This window comes from Podarcis tiliguerta (assembly GCF_965153285.1).
Source record: "Podarcis tiliguerta genome assembly, chromosome: 6".
Taxonomy (NCBI): Eukaryota; Metazoa; Chordata; class Lepidosauria; order Squamata; family Lacertidae; genus Podarcis; species Podarcis tiliguerta.
In genome coordinates this window covers 19,467,871-19,483,455 of record NC_139539.1, presented here as the reverse complement: position 1 = coordinate 19,483,455, position 15,585 = coordinate 19,467,871, and the positions used below count along the sequence as shown (strand labels likewise).

At 44.7% G+C, this 15,585-nt stretch overlaps 1 protein-coding gene across 3 annotated transcripts in view; it reads right to left on the bottom strand.

Moving 5' to 3' along the window:
- Nucleotides 1-6,307: 6,307 nt before the first annotated feature.
- The window catches only part of LOC310680364 (opsin-5-like), a 72,345-nt gene continuing 63,067 nt past the window's right edge, over nt 6,308-15,585 (bottom strand). For all 3 annotated transcript variants that reach the window (XM_083447010.1, XM_083447008.1, XM_083447009.1), the window contains exon 6: nt 6,308-9,198. In XM_083447010.1, the coding sequence (XP_083303136.1) occupies nt 8,611-9,198 (588 nt within the window). In that variant the 3' untranslated portion in view covers nt 6,308-8,610. The remainder of the gene's footprint in view (nt 9,199-15,585) is intronic.

The following is a 15,585-nucleotide window of genomic DNA, read 5'->3' as shown; positions in this document are numbered from 1 at the left end:
AGAGAGGCAGTAGGGTGCTCTGTTTGTAGGCATCCTTGATTTCAGGGGATGCTAAAGTAGGACTCTAAAGTAGGAATACTGTGAATATGTTGGTCTGAAGTGTTTGTGTAAGGGACGCGGGTGGCACTGTGGATTAAACCACAGAGCCTAGGACTTGCTGATCAGAAGGTTGGCAGTTCGAATCCCCACGACGGGGTGAGCACCCATTGCTCGGTCCCAGCTCCTGCCAACCCAGCAGTTGGAAAGCACGTCAAAGTGCAAGTAGATAAATAGGTACCTCTCCAGCGGGAAGGTAAACGGTGTTTCTGTGTGCTGCTCTGGTTGGCCACATGACCTGGAAGCTGTACGCCGGCTCCCTCGGCCAATAAAGCGAGATGAGCGCCACAACCCCAGAGTCGGTGACTACTGGACCTAATGGTCAGGGGTCCCTTTACCTTTAGCATGTCCCCTACAAGGGAGAAGCAACTTCTCTTTCCCATTCCTTCCCCACCTGCTGCAGCTCAGGGTAAAAAACATGCAAACTTTTTGCTAGCTGGCTTGATCATAGCAGGGTTGCCAACTGACTAGGAAAAAAGCTCTTCGGTCTGCTCTTGCACCATTTAACAGCACCTTGACGTGCAAAAGTCAGTGTAACTTTTTTACAGCTCCGGAACGAACATTATCTCCTGCTAGTGTCTGTGTACAACTTCCCATTTACTCCACATCCAATGCACTCCTGCTTCTGGTTCAGGAAGCTGGTGTGTACACACAGCATTAGCCACAATCCGTATCGATCCTGCATCCATCCTGTCCTTTCAAATGCTGCTTTTTGATGCGTCCCCCCCCCACCCCCAACCAGCTTCAGTCCAAGCTGAGACATAGAACAACCCAGCTGTGTTTTAAGCTAGTAATGTGTAAACAGCTTTGTGTTTCAGGCAGCTGTTAAAGGCACAGGGACGGTGGCATGTTAAAAAGTTGACAACCCTCATCTAAGCAGCTTCCCTCCCCTCTCGATTAGTATTCAGAAGCCCGAGAGGCTGAAAAATAGTCACAGTTCAGCTGGAATGAGAATTTGGCCCGTACTGGGGATGGAGGCAGTAATTTTTGGAGAAAGCAGATTTGTCTGCCAACTTAAAAGCACAGTATTGGTCCCCAGTACCCCTGACAAATGAGCTGTCCTCCCCTCTCCTTGATACGGTGTCATTAACCAAGGAGATTGAAACCTTTCCATATTCTCGTGTCCTGGGGGGGACTTGAATTTGCAGTTCTATTAGTTCGGCAGAAGGTGGAGCGCAGCGAGCAACGGAACTCACACTTAATTGAACCACAGCTTAATAGTTTTGCACGAGCAAATTTATTTTTCTTGGGGGGGGGGGAGGGCAGGGAAGTACAATTTCTGCACAACAATCAAGTTCTTAAGCAGAGAAATAGAGGGTTTGGGTTGGTGGTGTGGTTTCTTTTGTTTGGATGTGGCAGGGATGGGTGGTGCTGTGGAATTCACAGCTGTAGCCCTTGGTAGTTCAGTGGTGGCCACTGGGTGGTCAGTCTGGAGTGAGGGATTCAGGTTTTGGGTAGGATTTCCAGCTTTTAAAGGGTGTAAAAAAGATAGGCTCGCAAACCGTTGGAAGTTGTTCTAGTTTGTTTGCTAGCTACCCTGATCTCAAGAGTTTTGCCTCTGCATAGCACCAATAAGGTCTGAAGCCCAGAACATCGCATCTAACCCGGCCAGCTGCTGGTGGAGACCTGTGTTTAGAAATACGCAGGCTGCCTGGCTAGATGTTTAAGGTTCCAGTTGTGCAAAGATTTGTTTGTGCGCTTAAAATTTGTTCATATGGACCCAGCACCAGGTTACAGAATAGAGGGGTCATGAGCAAACCATAATCTGGGGTCTCACATCTTGTTACCTTCTCTGTCTAGCCACAAATTTCCTGCCCTGTGATTAGGAAGCTGCCCTCATGGGTTGCAGTGTGGGGTAAACCTCACAGAAGCACCTGAAGGCAGAAAGATGCTGTAGCACCACTCACTGAGTTACTGGGTCACAAGTCTGTCATTGCCCATGGACCTTTAAATCTCCTGCTAAATCAGGACATGGCACAGTAGTGACTTCTCACATTCACTTTGCCCTATCTTTTGGTCTGTTTTTCTCCTGCCCTGCTTGCCCTGCTGCTGTCCTCCTGGTGCCCTACTTGCTTCAGCAGACAAAGGAGAAGGCTTCACAAAAGGATCAGGAAACCAGTGGATGAGAAGCATCAAGGCTTCCTGATTGCCTGAATCAGCAGTGGATTTAAAGCCACAAGGGACATTTCTGGGTTGCACAAGAAGGTTGCTGTCTTCTTTGGTGACCCTTCTATAGCCTGACATATTTCCTTGCTTTAGGCTATTTAGGTGGCAACTCTAATGCAGAGGCGCTATAGCAGAGGGCTAGCTTCCTTTGTGCCAGGACTCTATTCCACAGTGCCCTCAAGCTAGTGGCTAATTATTCTGCACAGATTATTCTGTGGACCCCAATAAGACACATTATGGTAGTAAAGTTGTCGGTGTGCATGCAACTTTGCAGAATCATCTGGGCTTGTTTGCTTATTTGCACGTGCTCATGCTGGCTATGAGCCTGTTGTCACAAAATCTGGACACATCCTTTTGCGTTGCAGTCCTGGAAATCCGGGACAGATCAGATGTCCCATCCTGTTTCTTGTTTGTTGTTCCCCCTCACACCATAGACAACATGCTAGTTTACAACAGCAGCTTAGCTGAGACCACCAGTGGACCAAGGCATCTGCCACGTTTTGCATGACTCATGCTTTGCCATGCTTGCTACAGCTACGACCAGCATTTTCTCGGCATTAGGGGTAACGGGTATACATATAAAGGAAGCTCCTTCCATCTCGATGGATCCCAAAGTGCTTTACAAGCCTCTGAGCGACGGGCTGGTACATGGAAACACGTGCAGCAGTCGCTTTGCAAACGCTGCAGGAGTGTCAACGCTCCCGCAGCGAAGTGCAGCAAACTGTCTGACAACTCAGAGCGACGCTACATGCTAGGTTTTTTTCTTTTTTTTCTCTTTTTAAGGACAGCAAGCGAGGAAGAACACTTTACCCAATGGAAACGGCACGAGGGGATTTCAGGTACAAAGCATCTAAATGGCAGCTTGGGATTCGATGAATTTGCCAGCACAAATACGTGAAGTGTCTGCGTTATTGGTCTTCCTCTTTCAGCCTAAATGAGACTAAAGCACGCGAGAAATACCATGGGAAGAACAGCTCAGAAGGGGGAAATATCAAGCAATCAAAGCTAGGTAAAGTTTTTGTTCTTTCACCCGATACCTTCTGGGGGTGGCTGAGCCGCACGTTCTACTTGGACGATTGCTGGATGGGCTGCATGCAGCAAGAATATCCAGGTTAACTGGGGTTGCCAACTGATCTCGCGAAAAGAATCGCCCAGTGGTCTGGCCCAATAGCAAGTTTGGTCTGCAGCAGAAATCGGCGGATGAGGTTATCCACAGCCTTCTGTCACTTGTCATTCCCGTTGCAGTGCATGGAGCAGATTGGCTGGCTGAACAGTTGGCAACCCCAGCCACTGGTCTTATTTTAACCGCATGCATGCAGGCCCCAGTTAACCCTTAGGTTGCAATCACACTCAGCCCCAATCACGACCCCACAATAGGCAGGCAGGCAGTTGAGAGAAGGAATCTCCATTGCATTTATACTGCCCATGTGGTATCATGGAAGGAAGACTGTGTCCACTTCCTGTCTTGGTTGCTAACCAGATGACAGCTCACCCCGGTTTCTTTTACAGGGCCCGATGCCCTAATTCAGAAGTGTTTCCTATTAGTCCATTTGACGCTTCACCAGTGTTATCCCTCTGTGGGTGTTCCTTTCCCTCCTTTTTTCTTTTTTTGCATAAGCTAGTTGCATATTTGCATAAATATTTGCTTTGCAAAGAGGGTGCAATAGCATATTAACCTAGCTAAGAACTGAAACGGCTAGCAAATGCCCAATAATATATTGCACAAATAGCTGGCCCTCAGCTGGCCTTGCTTTGAAACATTGACAAGATTGAGGAACCACAGGAGCGATGTTGCTCCAAACGATGCCCCTCCACTACAAAGGGCAGGAGAGGAAGGTTCCTATCCTGATCATCTTAGGTTGACGTGTGTCTCATGTGTCTCGTAGACGTGTTCCCAATAGCGAAAGCCACTGGTTTGTGGTTGGTTTTTGTTTTTCCCCTTTGTATCCCTTCATTTGTCTTCCTTGGATGTAGCTATTCTTCTGACATTATCTCCCCTGTGTAGAGAAATGCTTCAATGAAGCAGAGGAGATTACTTGCCAACAGTGACGTGCTTACAGATCTCTTGCTCTGTGCCCCAGTTAAACAAGAGGAAAGCACTTCAGATATTGTCTGGGGTCTCTCTCTCTCTCTTGGCCTGGACTGACTCCCACTGCATAGTTTCTTTTTCTTTTTCTTTTTAAAAAAGGAATATCCATTTCTTCTTCTCAGCCTTACTCAAGCACGATGTACTTAATCAAGTGGAAGCAAGGGCAGGTTGTTGTTGTGTGTGTTTTTGTAAAGGGCAGTTGTTCAGTGGGAGAGAACATGCTATGCATGCAGAAAGTTCCAGGTTCGATCCCTGGTGTCTCTGGTTTAAAAGGATCTCAGGTTGCAATGGGGCTGAGAGTGATCCCCACCGGAGACCTTTAAGAGCTGCCACCAGTCAATGTGGACAAGTGCTGGGCTTGGTAGACTAACGGTCTGATGGAGCAAAAGGCAGCTTGATAACCTTTGCTGTGACATCCCAAGTTGGCAGCCCGTCTGGCTTCTCTGGACACAAATCTTTTTGCGTGTTGCATCGTCTCTGGTGCCCTGGTTTCTCCTTTGTTTTTCCTAGCTTCGTAGAAGTGGTCGATTAGCAAGGTCTTTCCTCCAGCCTGTCTGGAATAGAGGGGACTCTTGGAGAGACAAAACTGTGGGCTTATCACCTAGGTATCTCCCCGACAGCCTGCCTCCCAAATTCTTGTTTGGTGGTCTACACGAAAAAAGGTACAGTTCCAACATTCCTCCTTCTTCTACAGGAGTTCACATGGAGAATAGCAATGACTGTATCTCCAGAGAAGGAAACCAGCAGAAGGAGATGAGAATCAGATTATAGAATACAGAAAGACAGGTAATTTATCCTACCCTGTGCAAAGAATATAGAGTAAAGTGGTATGGCAGCCGCCTAGGCTGTGGGAGAGACTCTGCTCTTATGGCTCACTACGGAACAAAACGGTTTCCCAGCTTCTTTCGTTAAGTGCCTTATTCTCCCTCCAGGGCTCTCAGATAAGCTGCACGTGTGGAGCAGCACAGCTGCTAATGATACCAGACAATTGATAGGACACACAGTGGCAACAAGCATCTCATTCGCCATCGGGGTGCTGGTTCTGGTGCTGGTGGGAGGCAGGGAGGCGAGCCCAGGCTAATGACCCCTGGAAGGCTCTGGCTTCCTTCTCTCCCCCCCCCCCATCTCTGGCCCAGACTTCATTGCAGCGATGCTGAGAAAACTGCTGGATCTCCCTGTGCAAACTCTGCTCGCCCACCTTCCCAAAATGGGGAAGGATAATAAGCCCACCCACCTTGCGGCAAAGATGTCAGGACATGTGATGGATTGCTGACTGCAAAGCAATCTTGAGATGGCGAGGATGAAATGAGATGTGCAAAAACTGCAGAGGAGGCTTATTACAACCATGGTAATTGGGGGCGGAGTAGCAAAAGGGAGGGGAAACACAAAACCCACCAAATTTGAGTTTGCAATAATGTTATGGGGAAGGATCATGGCCACTGGGTTTGGGGCAGTAGCTTGGGTCCATGGACCGCTCTTGAGCTGGGTTGAAAGCATCGCCTTGTCCCAGATGTACTCTGACCTTTCCCACTGTCAACTCAGAGGTCAATACCAAATCATAGGGGCTACAGCAGAATGCATGGTTTGCATGCAGAAGGGCCTAAGTTGACTCCCTGGCTTCTCCATTTCAAAGGATCTGGTAGCAGGTGAAGGGAAAGACTTCAGTCTGAAACACTAGCGCAAGGGTTGGGATGGGGAACCTATGGTCCTCCAAATGGCGCCGCAATTCAACTCCCATCAGCCCAGCCAACTTCACCAGGGTCTGAGGATTATGGGAGTTGTAGTCCATCAATACCTTGAGGGCTCCTCAACCTCTGCTTCAGAGACCTGCGGCCAGTTTGGGTGGCCAAACAGATAAATAGCCTGAATTGGCTTAAAGCTGCTGCTTCCTGTGAAATTGCCTGAATGCCTTTCTATTTCCCATGGAATGGGTTGGTGCTGATCCACACTGCAGATGTGGAACAACTCTGCTGACCACGCAGCCCATCTTTTCCCCTTGTCAAAGGAAGGGAAGTGTTGAGGTTTGCAGCTCTTCTTGTGTGCACCCTCTTATTTAAAGCGTAATGTTGTTTTTGAAAGAGCTGCTCTGCATTTTCTTTTTGTAAAAAAGAATCTGATTCTCAATACTGTATCTCTGTTGGCCCAACTGTACCTTTTCACCAGATGGAGCCTGAGGAGCAGGGCATCGCTGTGCGCTAGCCAGAGAGAACATTCTAGGTTGTTAGTAGTCTCTTGCCACAACGACCGCTTCCAAAAGAGTCCTAGCTAGTTTGATAGCTGTGGTGGTTTTTCTTTGAGGTTAGGTTTGTTCATTTGTGCCAGACTAAAATTGACGGGATTGCTCTCATTGACTCACTGAGGGAGGGCAAACAGCCTTGTCGTTGAAAACGATTTTTCTCACCCCTCAGTTGTTGGGTATGTCCTGCCTTCTTTTATTGTTAAAACGACAGCAAAAATGCTAGGCGAGCTCGTCGTGAAACCCAGACTGCAGTCCGGCCAGAAAGGATGCTGTGTCCTTGGAGTCCAGTATCTTCTATGCCTTGTTTTGGCGTGGACTAATATCCATTGGTCATAATTCTTCCATGTAGAACGAGCCTTTATTTCTGGGCCACAAGCGGTTGTTGCGTTCTACAGTATCGATGGCCTCGGAAAATCAGATGAAGCAATACTGAATGCTGTCGTGTACAAAGCACTGTAAACATGAGGTTGCTTCATCTACTAAACAAGCCTCTCCTATGAGGTAGAGGGATATTGTCATTCCCCCTCAGATGCAAGAGAGGGAAACGAAGCACCTTCGCTGTGTGTTTCCACAACTGAATGGAGACCACAGAAGTCAGGGTGAGAGGTTGGTTGGAATAGCACCTCAGATTTCTTAGCTTCCCACCCTAATGCCTTTAGAGAGAGTTGTGTTCCTTCAGTTTTTTGTTTTTTTTAAAAAAATAACCATGAAAGTGTGCGTAACAACAGAGGGAGAGGGAGAGAAAGATGTTGCAGGACAGTCTTCGTCAACCCTTCAGATGTTTTGGACTACAACTCCCATCAGCCCCTGTGCCGGCAGGGGATGATGGGAGTTGTAGTCCAAAACATCTGAAGGGCCTCAGGTTCCCTGCTGTAGGGAATTAGATGAGTACGGGCTGTGTCTGCACCTGCAGCTGGATCAGGATGAACTTTTAAAAGGAGAACTGTGGTGCAGAGGAGAACCTTACGGTGACACCACTGTAGACATGAACAACATGACTGTACAAGCCGTTGCACCTGCCTGCCGTTCCAAAGGCATGGGTTGGCTGAACGGATGTTCAACCAATCCACATGGCCTTGCACACCTCTGATGATCTGATCCTCTGCATTTGAGCTGCAGCTGACGCAGCTCAATTGGATTAATCTTTTACAGTCCAATTATGCGAGCGGTTAATTGTACCTGCCTCCAAATAGCAACCGCTTGGATTGACCTGAACATTAGTTGTGCAAGTGAACGTTAGCATGCTGCAGACTGCACAGGTGTGGAACCAAAACTCAAATTTATGCCTCACATCAATACAGGCGACTCCCCACTTATGCAGGGGTTATGTTCCGGGGCCCTGGGTGCATAAGTGAAATGTGTGTTGTGGGGAGCCCCCTGGAGAGTCCTTGCGGCTTTTGAGAAGACCCTTCTGGGAGCTCAAAGAAGATGTCCTCTTCAGGCTCTGGGGAGGGTCTCCACAGGAGCCAGAGGGACAGCGGGGCTTCATTGAGGCTGCTCAGCCTCCCTGCCTAACAGCTGATGTGTGAGGTCAGCTGAACTGCTGCGTGTCAGCTGAGCAGCCTCAAGAAAAGCCCCATTGTGCCTCTGCCTAATGAAGAAACCCTCCCCAGAGTAGAAAGAGAAGTTGTGCGTATGTGCAGTTATGCACAAGGACATCTTGCGCAAGTGGGGAGTTGCCTGTAGTGGCACTGTGACGTCTCAAATGCCAAATGGAACCTATGAAGAGGCAGGATTTATTTTTATTTTTTTTGCTCTGCATTATTGATCTTTTTTTTGGGGGGGGGGGAACAGGTGCAAAATTGTTGACACAAAGTTACAGCTGTTTAAAGAAACAATGGAGGGGAATTCTGAGAGGGGCGAGGAATGCTGGTGTAAGATTTGCAGTATCCGCTAGCCTGCAAAGCACACTTTGGAAACAACTATACATATGGAGAAGAAAATGGATTTTGAAATGGCAACCAAACGTTCCTGATTGGTCTAGGCAGAAAGGGGGCTCCCCCTGCCTTCGAACCCTCGCTCACATAAGATCTCTGACAATATTTGAAGGCAGAACATCCCCAGCCACACTCCTAGTCCCCATCCCGGTCTTCTTCCGCGTCACAAGCACCATGACCTGCACGGTTCTCTTCAGACTTGGCCGGCAAGTCGTTCCGTCTGCCAGGATCGCCAGCGGCTTGGCCTTGGCGGTCGTGTCCGACTTCGGAGAGAGCCTGTAGCACCGGGGATAGTTACTGAAACATTCAAAAGTGTCCGTGCAGTTCCTGCAGGACCCACGGTGGTCGGTAAAAGCGGTGGAGAACTTCATGGAAGCCCGGCCATCTCGGGTGTGGAAGGACTGGAGGGTGATAACCCTTGGCCGGCTGCAGCAGAAGACGGCGCAGACAGCTTGCAACAGGGAGAGGTCCTTGGAAAGGAACTTCTGGAAGTTGGGCTTGAAGAACAGATAAACCAGAGGGTTGTAGGTTGCTGAAGACTTGGCAAACACAGCAGAGAGGGCAAAGGCCAGGACGGGCACCTGGCTGGCATCGCCAAACGCTGACCACATGGCAACAATAGCGTAGGGGGTCCAAGCAGCAAGAAATCCAATGCACACAGAAACACTAAGCTGGAAGAGAGAGAGGACAACTGTTAAGTTGTGGGTGAACATATCAGACGACACAGCGATTCTTCAAACAGCTCTTGTTTATTCACAGGCCAGAACAGAACTGAACTGAAGGGTTCAGCCAGCCTGCTTATACAGAGCTCCACTACAACGCAACTGTAACACTTTCTGTAACTATCCAATCACTGAACGTCACTTTCAATCCCTTATTTGCATATGTGGACCTGAGTGAAAACTATCTACAGTATCCCCCTGCTGCCCCAGGGTGAGAACTTCAGTACATAACAACCGACTTAAAAATGGTAGAACAGCCTGCAGGCACTTTCCCCCATGCCAAGACTCCATGGCTCATCCACTGCCGAATTTGACTCCGGTATGCTCATACACCATTTGCAGAACATGTATTAATCTGGCTCTGCATGTGGAGCGTCATGGCATATTGGTAAGGAGTTACTGTAAGATCTGCAGATATTGCGATGAATCAGTACAAAGCTCTGCAGCTCACAACACACACACACATAGAGAACTGCACTCCAAACTTATATTAGTCACAAAACCATTTAAAACAAAAATGTGTACTTCACCCAGCTCCGCAAAATATAGAGCAAGCAGCCCACTAAGGAACACACTGTGAGGGCAAATAATGTCCAGGCAGACAGAGGCTTATCTGCAGATTGGGGAAATTAAAATTTAAGCAGAGAGGAGGGAGTGCAGACTTCTGCTTAGATGAGGACATAATGTGGATGCAACAACAACAAACCTTGAGATACAAGCAGCTTCGAATCCATGTTAAACTCCTGTGCGGATGAGCACTTAGTTTTATTTTTTTTTTTTTAAATATTTTTTATTGCTTTGTTTTCCGGAGTCAAGATACATCGTCAATAATCCAACAAAGACTGTTTTACAATAAAAAAGAAGAAAAGAAAACAGAAAAGAAATAAGAGAAAATTTCATTTTCCAGATCTTTTTTCATTATCCTCTGGACTTCCCCATATCCTCCATCCCTGTATTTTTTACAATAAAAATTAAATAGCAAATTGTTACCTTGTTTCATATGTTCTTATAGTTTCATCTAATTATTCACTTTAAAAATTTAGACTTTTCTCAATCATAACCCGGTCACAGTCATATCCAAATTTCAATATTGAGGCATATTTTTCTCAAAACTTAGCAAATTCTCAACATTCAAATAACTTATAATGTTTTTGTAGATAGTCCTTAAACTTTCTCCAATCCTCTTCTATCGCGTCTTCTCCCAGGTCTCGAATTCTGCCAGTCATCTCTGCTAGTTCCATATAGTCCATCAGTTGTGTATGCCACTCTTCCAGTGTGGGTAACTCCTGTGCCTTCCAATATTTGGCTAAAAGGATTCTTGCTGCTGTGGTTGCATATAGAAAAAAAGTTCTATCTTTCTTTAGCACTCTCTGGCCCACAATGCCCAGGAGGAAGGCCTCTGGTTTCTTCTGAAAGGTATATCTGAATACCTTTTTCAACTCATTATAAATCATTTCCCAAAAGGCTTTCACCCTCGGGCATGTCCACCAGAGGTGAAAGAACGTTCCTTCAGCCTCTTTGCATTTCCAACATTTATTATCAGACAGATGGTATATCTTTGCAAGTTTGACTGGGGTCATGTACCACCTGTACACCATTTTCATAATATTTTCTTTTAAGGCACTACATGCCGTAAATTTCATGCCGGTGGTCCATAACCTTTCCCAGTCTTCAAACATAATGTTGTATCCAATATCTTGTGCCCATTTTATCATGGCTGATTTAACTAATTCGTCTTGGGTGTTCCATTTAAGCAACAAGTTGTACATTCTTGAAAGCACTTTCGTCTTAGGTTCAAGTAGTTCTGACTCTAGTTTTGATTTTTCCACCTGGAAGCCAATTTTTTTATCTTTTTTAAAGATCTCTAAAATTTGGGCATAATGGAACCAGTCTCGCACACTTCCTTTCAGTTTTTCAAAACTCTGCAACCTCCAAGTATCACCCACTCTTTCTATTAATTCACAATATTTTGCCCAGCCACCCCCCATATTAAGTATTTTTATGGCCTTAGCCTCCATCGGTGATAGCCACCTCGGAGTCTTATTTTCGAATAAGTCCTTATATTTAGTCCAGACATTAAACAACGATTTCCTTACAATGTGGTTTTTAAATAGTTTATGAACCTTTACCTTGTCGTACCACAAATATGCATGCCACCCAAAAGCGTTGTTAAACCCTTCCAAATCAAGGACATCCGTGTTTTCTAACAAAAACCAATCTTTCATCCAGCAGAAGGATGCGGCTTCATAGTACAGCCTTAAGTCCGGCAGGGCAAATCCCCCTCTTTCCTTTGCATCCGTTAATATTTTAAATTTTATTCGGGGCTTTTTGCCCTGCCAGACAAACTTGGTAATGTCCCTCTGCCACTTTCCAAAACACTCCACTCTGTCCACGATTTGGAGGGCCTGAAACAGAAACAGCATTCTTGGCAATACATTCATCTTAACTGCTGCAATTCTTCCCAACAAGGCAAGTTTCAATCTTGACCAAGTATCTAAATCTTTTTTAATTTCAGACCAACACTTTTCATAGTTGTCTTTGAACAAGTTCAAATTTTTCCCAGTCAGATTAACCCCCAGGTATCTCACTTTTTTTGTCACGTTCAATTCAGTTTCCTTCTGAAACCCATCTATTTCTGAAGGTGTCAAGTTTTTTACCAATACCTTAGTTTTTTGTTTATTTAACTTGAATCCCGCCACCCGACCAAACTCAGAAATTAATTCCAAAGCTCTTTTTGTACTAGGCACTGGCTCCTGTAATGTCAATACCAAATCATCCGCAAAGGCCTTCAATTTATATTGTTTTTCTCCGACCTGTATTCCTTCTACCTGCTGGTCCTTTCTAATCAAGTTCAGCAGGACCTCCAGGACCGAAATAAATAGCAAGGGTGATAGGGGGCACCCCTGTCGTGTTCCTTTTTCAATCTTAAACTCTTCTGTCACCACATTGTTTACTATCAATTTAGCTTTTTGGTCTGAATAAATTGCTTCAATACCATTTTGAAACACCCTTCCCACTCCCATCCCTTCTAAATTTTTCTTCATAAATTTCCAAGATATGTTGTCAAAGGCCTTCTCCGCGTCGATAAATATTAAAGCTGCTTTTGTATTTAAATTTGTCTGTAATAGTTCCAAAACATCCACGATGTTTCTAGTGTTGTCTGACAAATGCCTGCCAGGGAGAAAGCCTGCTTGATCCTTGTGAATTACTTCGTTTAAAACTTTTTTCAATCTATTTGCCAAAATATCAGCAAAAATTTTATAATCCACATTTAGGAGTGAGATAGGGCGATAATTCTTAAGTTGAGTCTTTTCAGATTCTGATTTTGGTATCAACATGATGAATGCCTCTTTCCACGATTCTGGTGCTCCCTTCCCTTCCATAATTTGGTTGCATACCTCCAACAATGGATGGATCAGGTATTCCTTCAATGTCTTATAGTATTTGGAGGTAAGACCATCTGGGCCCGGAGCTTTACCTACTTGCATATTCTGAATGGCGCTTTCGATTTCTTGTTCTGTTATTTTATAGTTCAGGGTTATTTGTTTATCTTGAGTCAATTTTTGCAGGCCATAGCTTTTTAAGAATTCATTTATCTCGTTCTCTTCTTGATGACCTTGTGTAAACAGTTTTTTGAAATATCTCTGGAAACACTTTCTAATTTCTTCAGGTTTCTGAATACATTCACCATCAACCTCTAGGTTGGTAACAAAGTTCAATTTCTGTCTCTTTTTCAGCTGCCATGACAATAGTTTCCCACATTTGTTTGCCGATTCGAATGATCTTTGTTTCATCTGTTTAACCTTCCATTCTACTTCTTGATTTATCAATTTCGCATATTGTGCTTGATGGAATTTTATTGCTCTTAAGATTTCTTTGGATTTTGGGTTCAATCTCAACCTTTTCTCTCCTTCTTTTATCTTCTCCAAAATCTTGTCCTTTTTACCATTCCAGAGTTTTTTCCTAATAGTATTCTGCTGTATCAGAAACCCTCTCATAACAGCTTTACTTGCGTCCCAGATTGTTTTTTTCTCCACCGAAGTATTCAAATTAATTTCAAAATAATCCTTCATCATTTTTTGGGCCTTCTTTACAATCTCCTGATCTCTAAACAAAGAGTCATTCATTCTCCATCTAAAGGATCCAGTTGGTGTGAGTCTCAAGTCCATTTTCAGAGCGTTATGGTCGGAGCAAGTTTTGGGACAGATCTCTATTTTTTTGGTCTTAGGTGCCAGTCCTCTAGATACCCAGATTTGGTCGATTCGTGTCCAAGATAGGTGGGCCTCAGAAAAGAATGTTCCCTCTTTACCTAGAGGGTTCTTTATTCTCCAGATGTCAATCAAATCCATATTGTCTGTAAGTTCAAAGAAAGTCTTTGGTAGTCTGCCATCTTTAGTCAAGTTTTGGTTTTGTGACTTATCCATATGTGTGGAGACAACTCCATTCATATCTCCCATCAAAATGATGTTGTTGTAATCAATATAATCCAGCATTATCTCATGCAGCTTCTTGTAGAATTCTGATTTCCCATCATTTGGTGCGTAGATTCCTACTATCAGGAATTTTTCTCCTTGAGATTGTATTTCAATCGCCAAAATTCTTCCTTGTTCATCTTTAAAAACAAATTTTGGTGCTAGGCTCTCCTTTGCATATATCACTATTCCTCTTTTCTTTACTTTATCTGATGAAATAAATTCTTGGCCTAGTCTCTTGTTAATTAGTACTCTTCTGTGGAGCCTAGTTACATGAGTTTCCTGTAGACATATAACGTCTAATTGTTCCTTCTTCAATATATGAAAGATTCCTTTCCTTTTTTCAGGGGAATTTGCACCGTGAATATTCCAACTGAAAAGCTGCAGAGACATCCTGGATCAGTTTGTCAGCCAATGGGTTTGTCTCCCTTGTCGTCTGTGTCTGGAGGTGGGTCTTTTACGTCGGGCTTGGGGAGTGCCCAGACACCTGCGGTTCCTTTTCGAAGGTCTTCCCCGTAATCACTTAGAAACTTATCTTGCTCCTCTGCCGTTCTGATTCTAACCTTCTTCCCTTTCAAGTTAAAAGATAGTCCTTGCGGGAATTCCCACCTGTAACGGATTGAGTTGTTTCTCAGTAGTCTTGCTAGGTCTTTATATGTAGTTCTTAAATCCAACAACTGTTTTGGTATGTCTCTGAAGATTTCTGCTATTTTTCCCTGTACCACCAATGGATTTTTAAAGTGTAGGCCGAGTATATTATCTTTTTCTTGCTTGTATCTCAAAATGATCAAGCAATCTCTTGGTTTATCCTTCCTGGCCGCACTTCCCAATCTAAAGGCGGTAACAATTTTAAAGTCCTTCTCTTCTGCCAAACCCCAGAATTTGGATATTTCTGCTGTCAAAAAACCAGCCAAATCTTCCTTTTCTTGTTCTGGGATATTTCTAATCCTAAGGTTGCTCTCCCGATTTTTCAGTTCTGCCATAGACAGATAGGCCTGTTGTTCAGTAATCTGTCTACTCAGTGGTCTTACTTCCCCTCTTAATTCCTCTATCCTTTTTTTATTTTGGTCTGCTTTTGTATTCACTTCTTCGACTAGTCTTCGATTTTCCGTCGCAGTCTTTTCAATGTTACCTATCGCCTGTGTATTTTGGACAACTTGGTCTGTCAATTTATTAATTGTAGCTGTCACTTGATCTAATTTAACCGCTTGATCATCGGCCTTCTTGTTTAATGCAGCCAATTGCTCCAGTATTTCTTTAGAGACAGGGTCAAGCCCTCCTGCAGCCATGTCCTCTAGAGCTGGCTGTTTAGATTGTTCTTCCTGCAGACCTGTCACAATTGGGACAGATGATCTACGTGCCTGCACAGGCAAAGTTGATTGCAATAGTTCAGTCTGTTTAGCTTTCTTACCAGCCCTTGTTTTTGCTGCACCACTCATTCCACAGCTGTCTAGGCTTCAAGGTCAAATTGTAAATCCCATGGGAAAAGCAATCCAAAAGGAAGGTAAACATCCAAGCATAAAAGTTCCAAAACAACCAGCAGTTCTCAGAGGCTGATATTTCCACAATCCAGCAGGGGGAGCTCCCCAAAAGTTAAGGAAAGATGGAATTTTCCACCAATAAGTTCCCAAATGAAGTAAAATCCAAAACAAAGGGGGGACCCTCTAAGTTCACTTTAAACTGCAGAGAGTATGAGTTCTTTGTCAGAATATGTGCAACGGTTCCTTTTTTATAACTTGCAGAGTAGCTCAGTAAAACTTTGTATCTTTGTATCCCTATGCACAGTCACCACAATCTGATGCAACTTTATGTCCAGGCAGCTCGAGAGCTGGGTCTTGCAACTTTGTAATCCACACAGAATGAA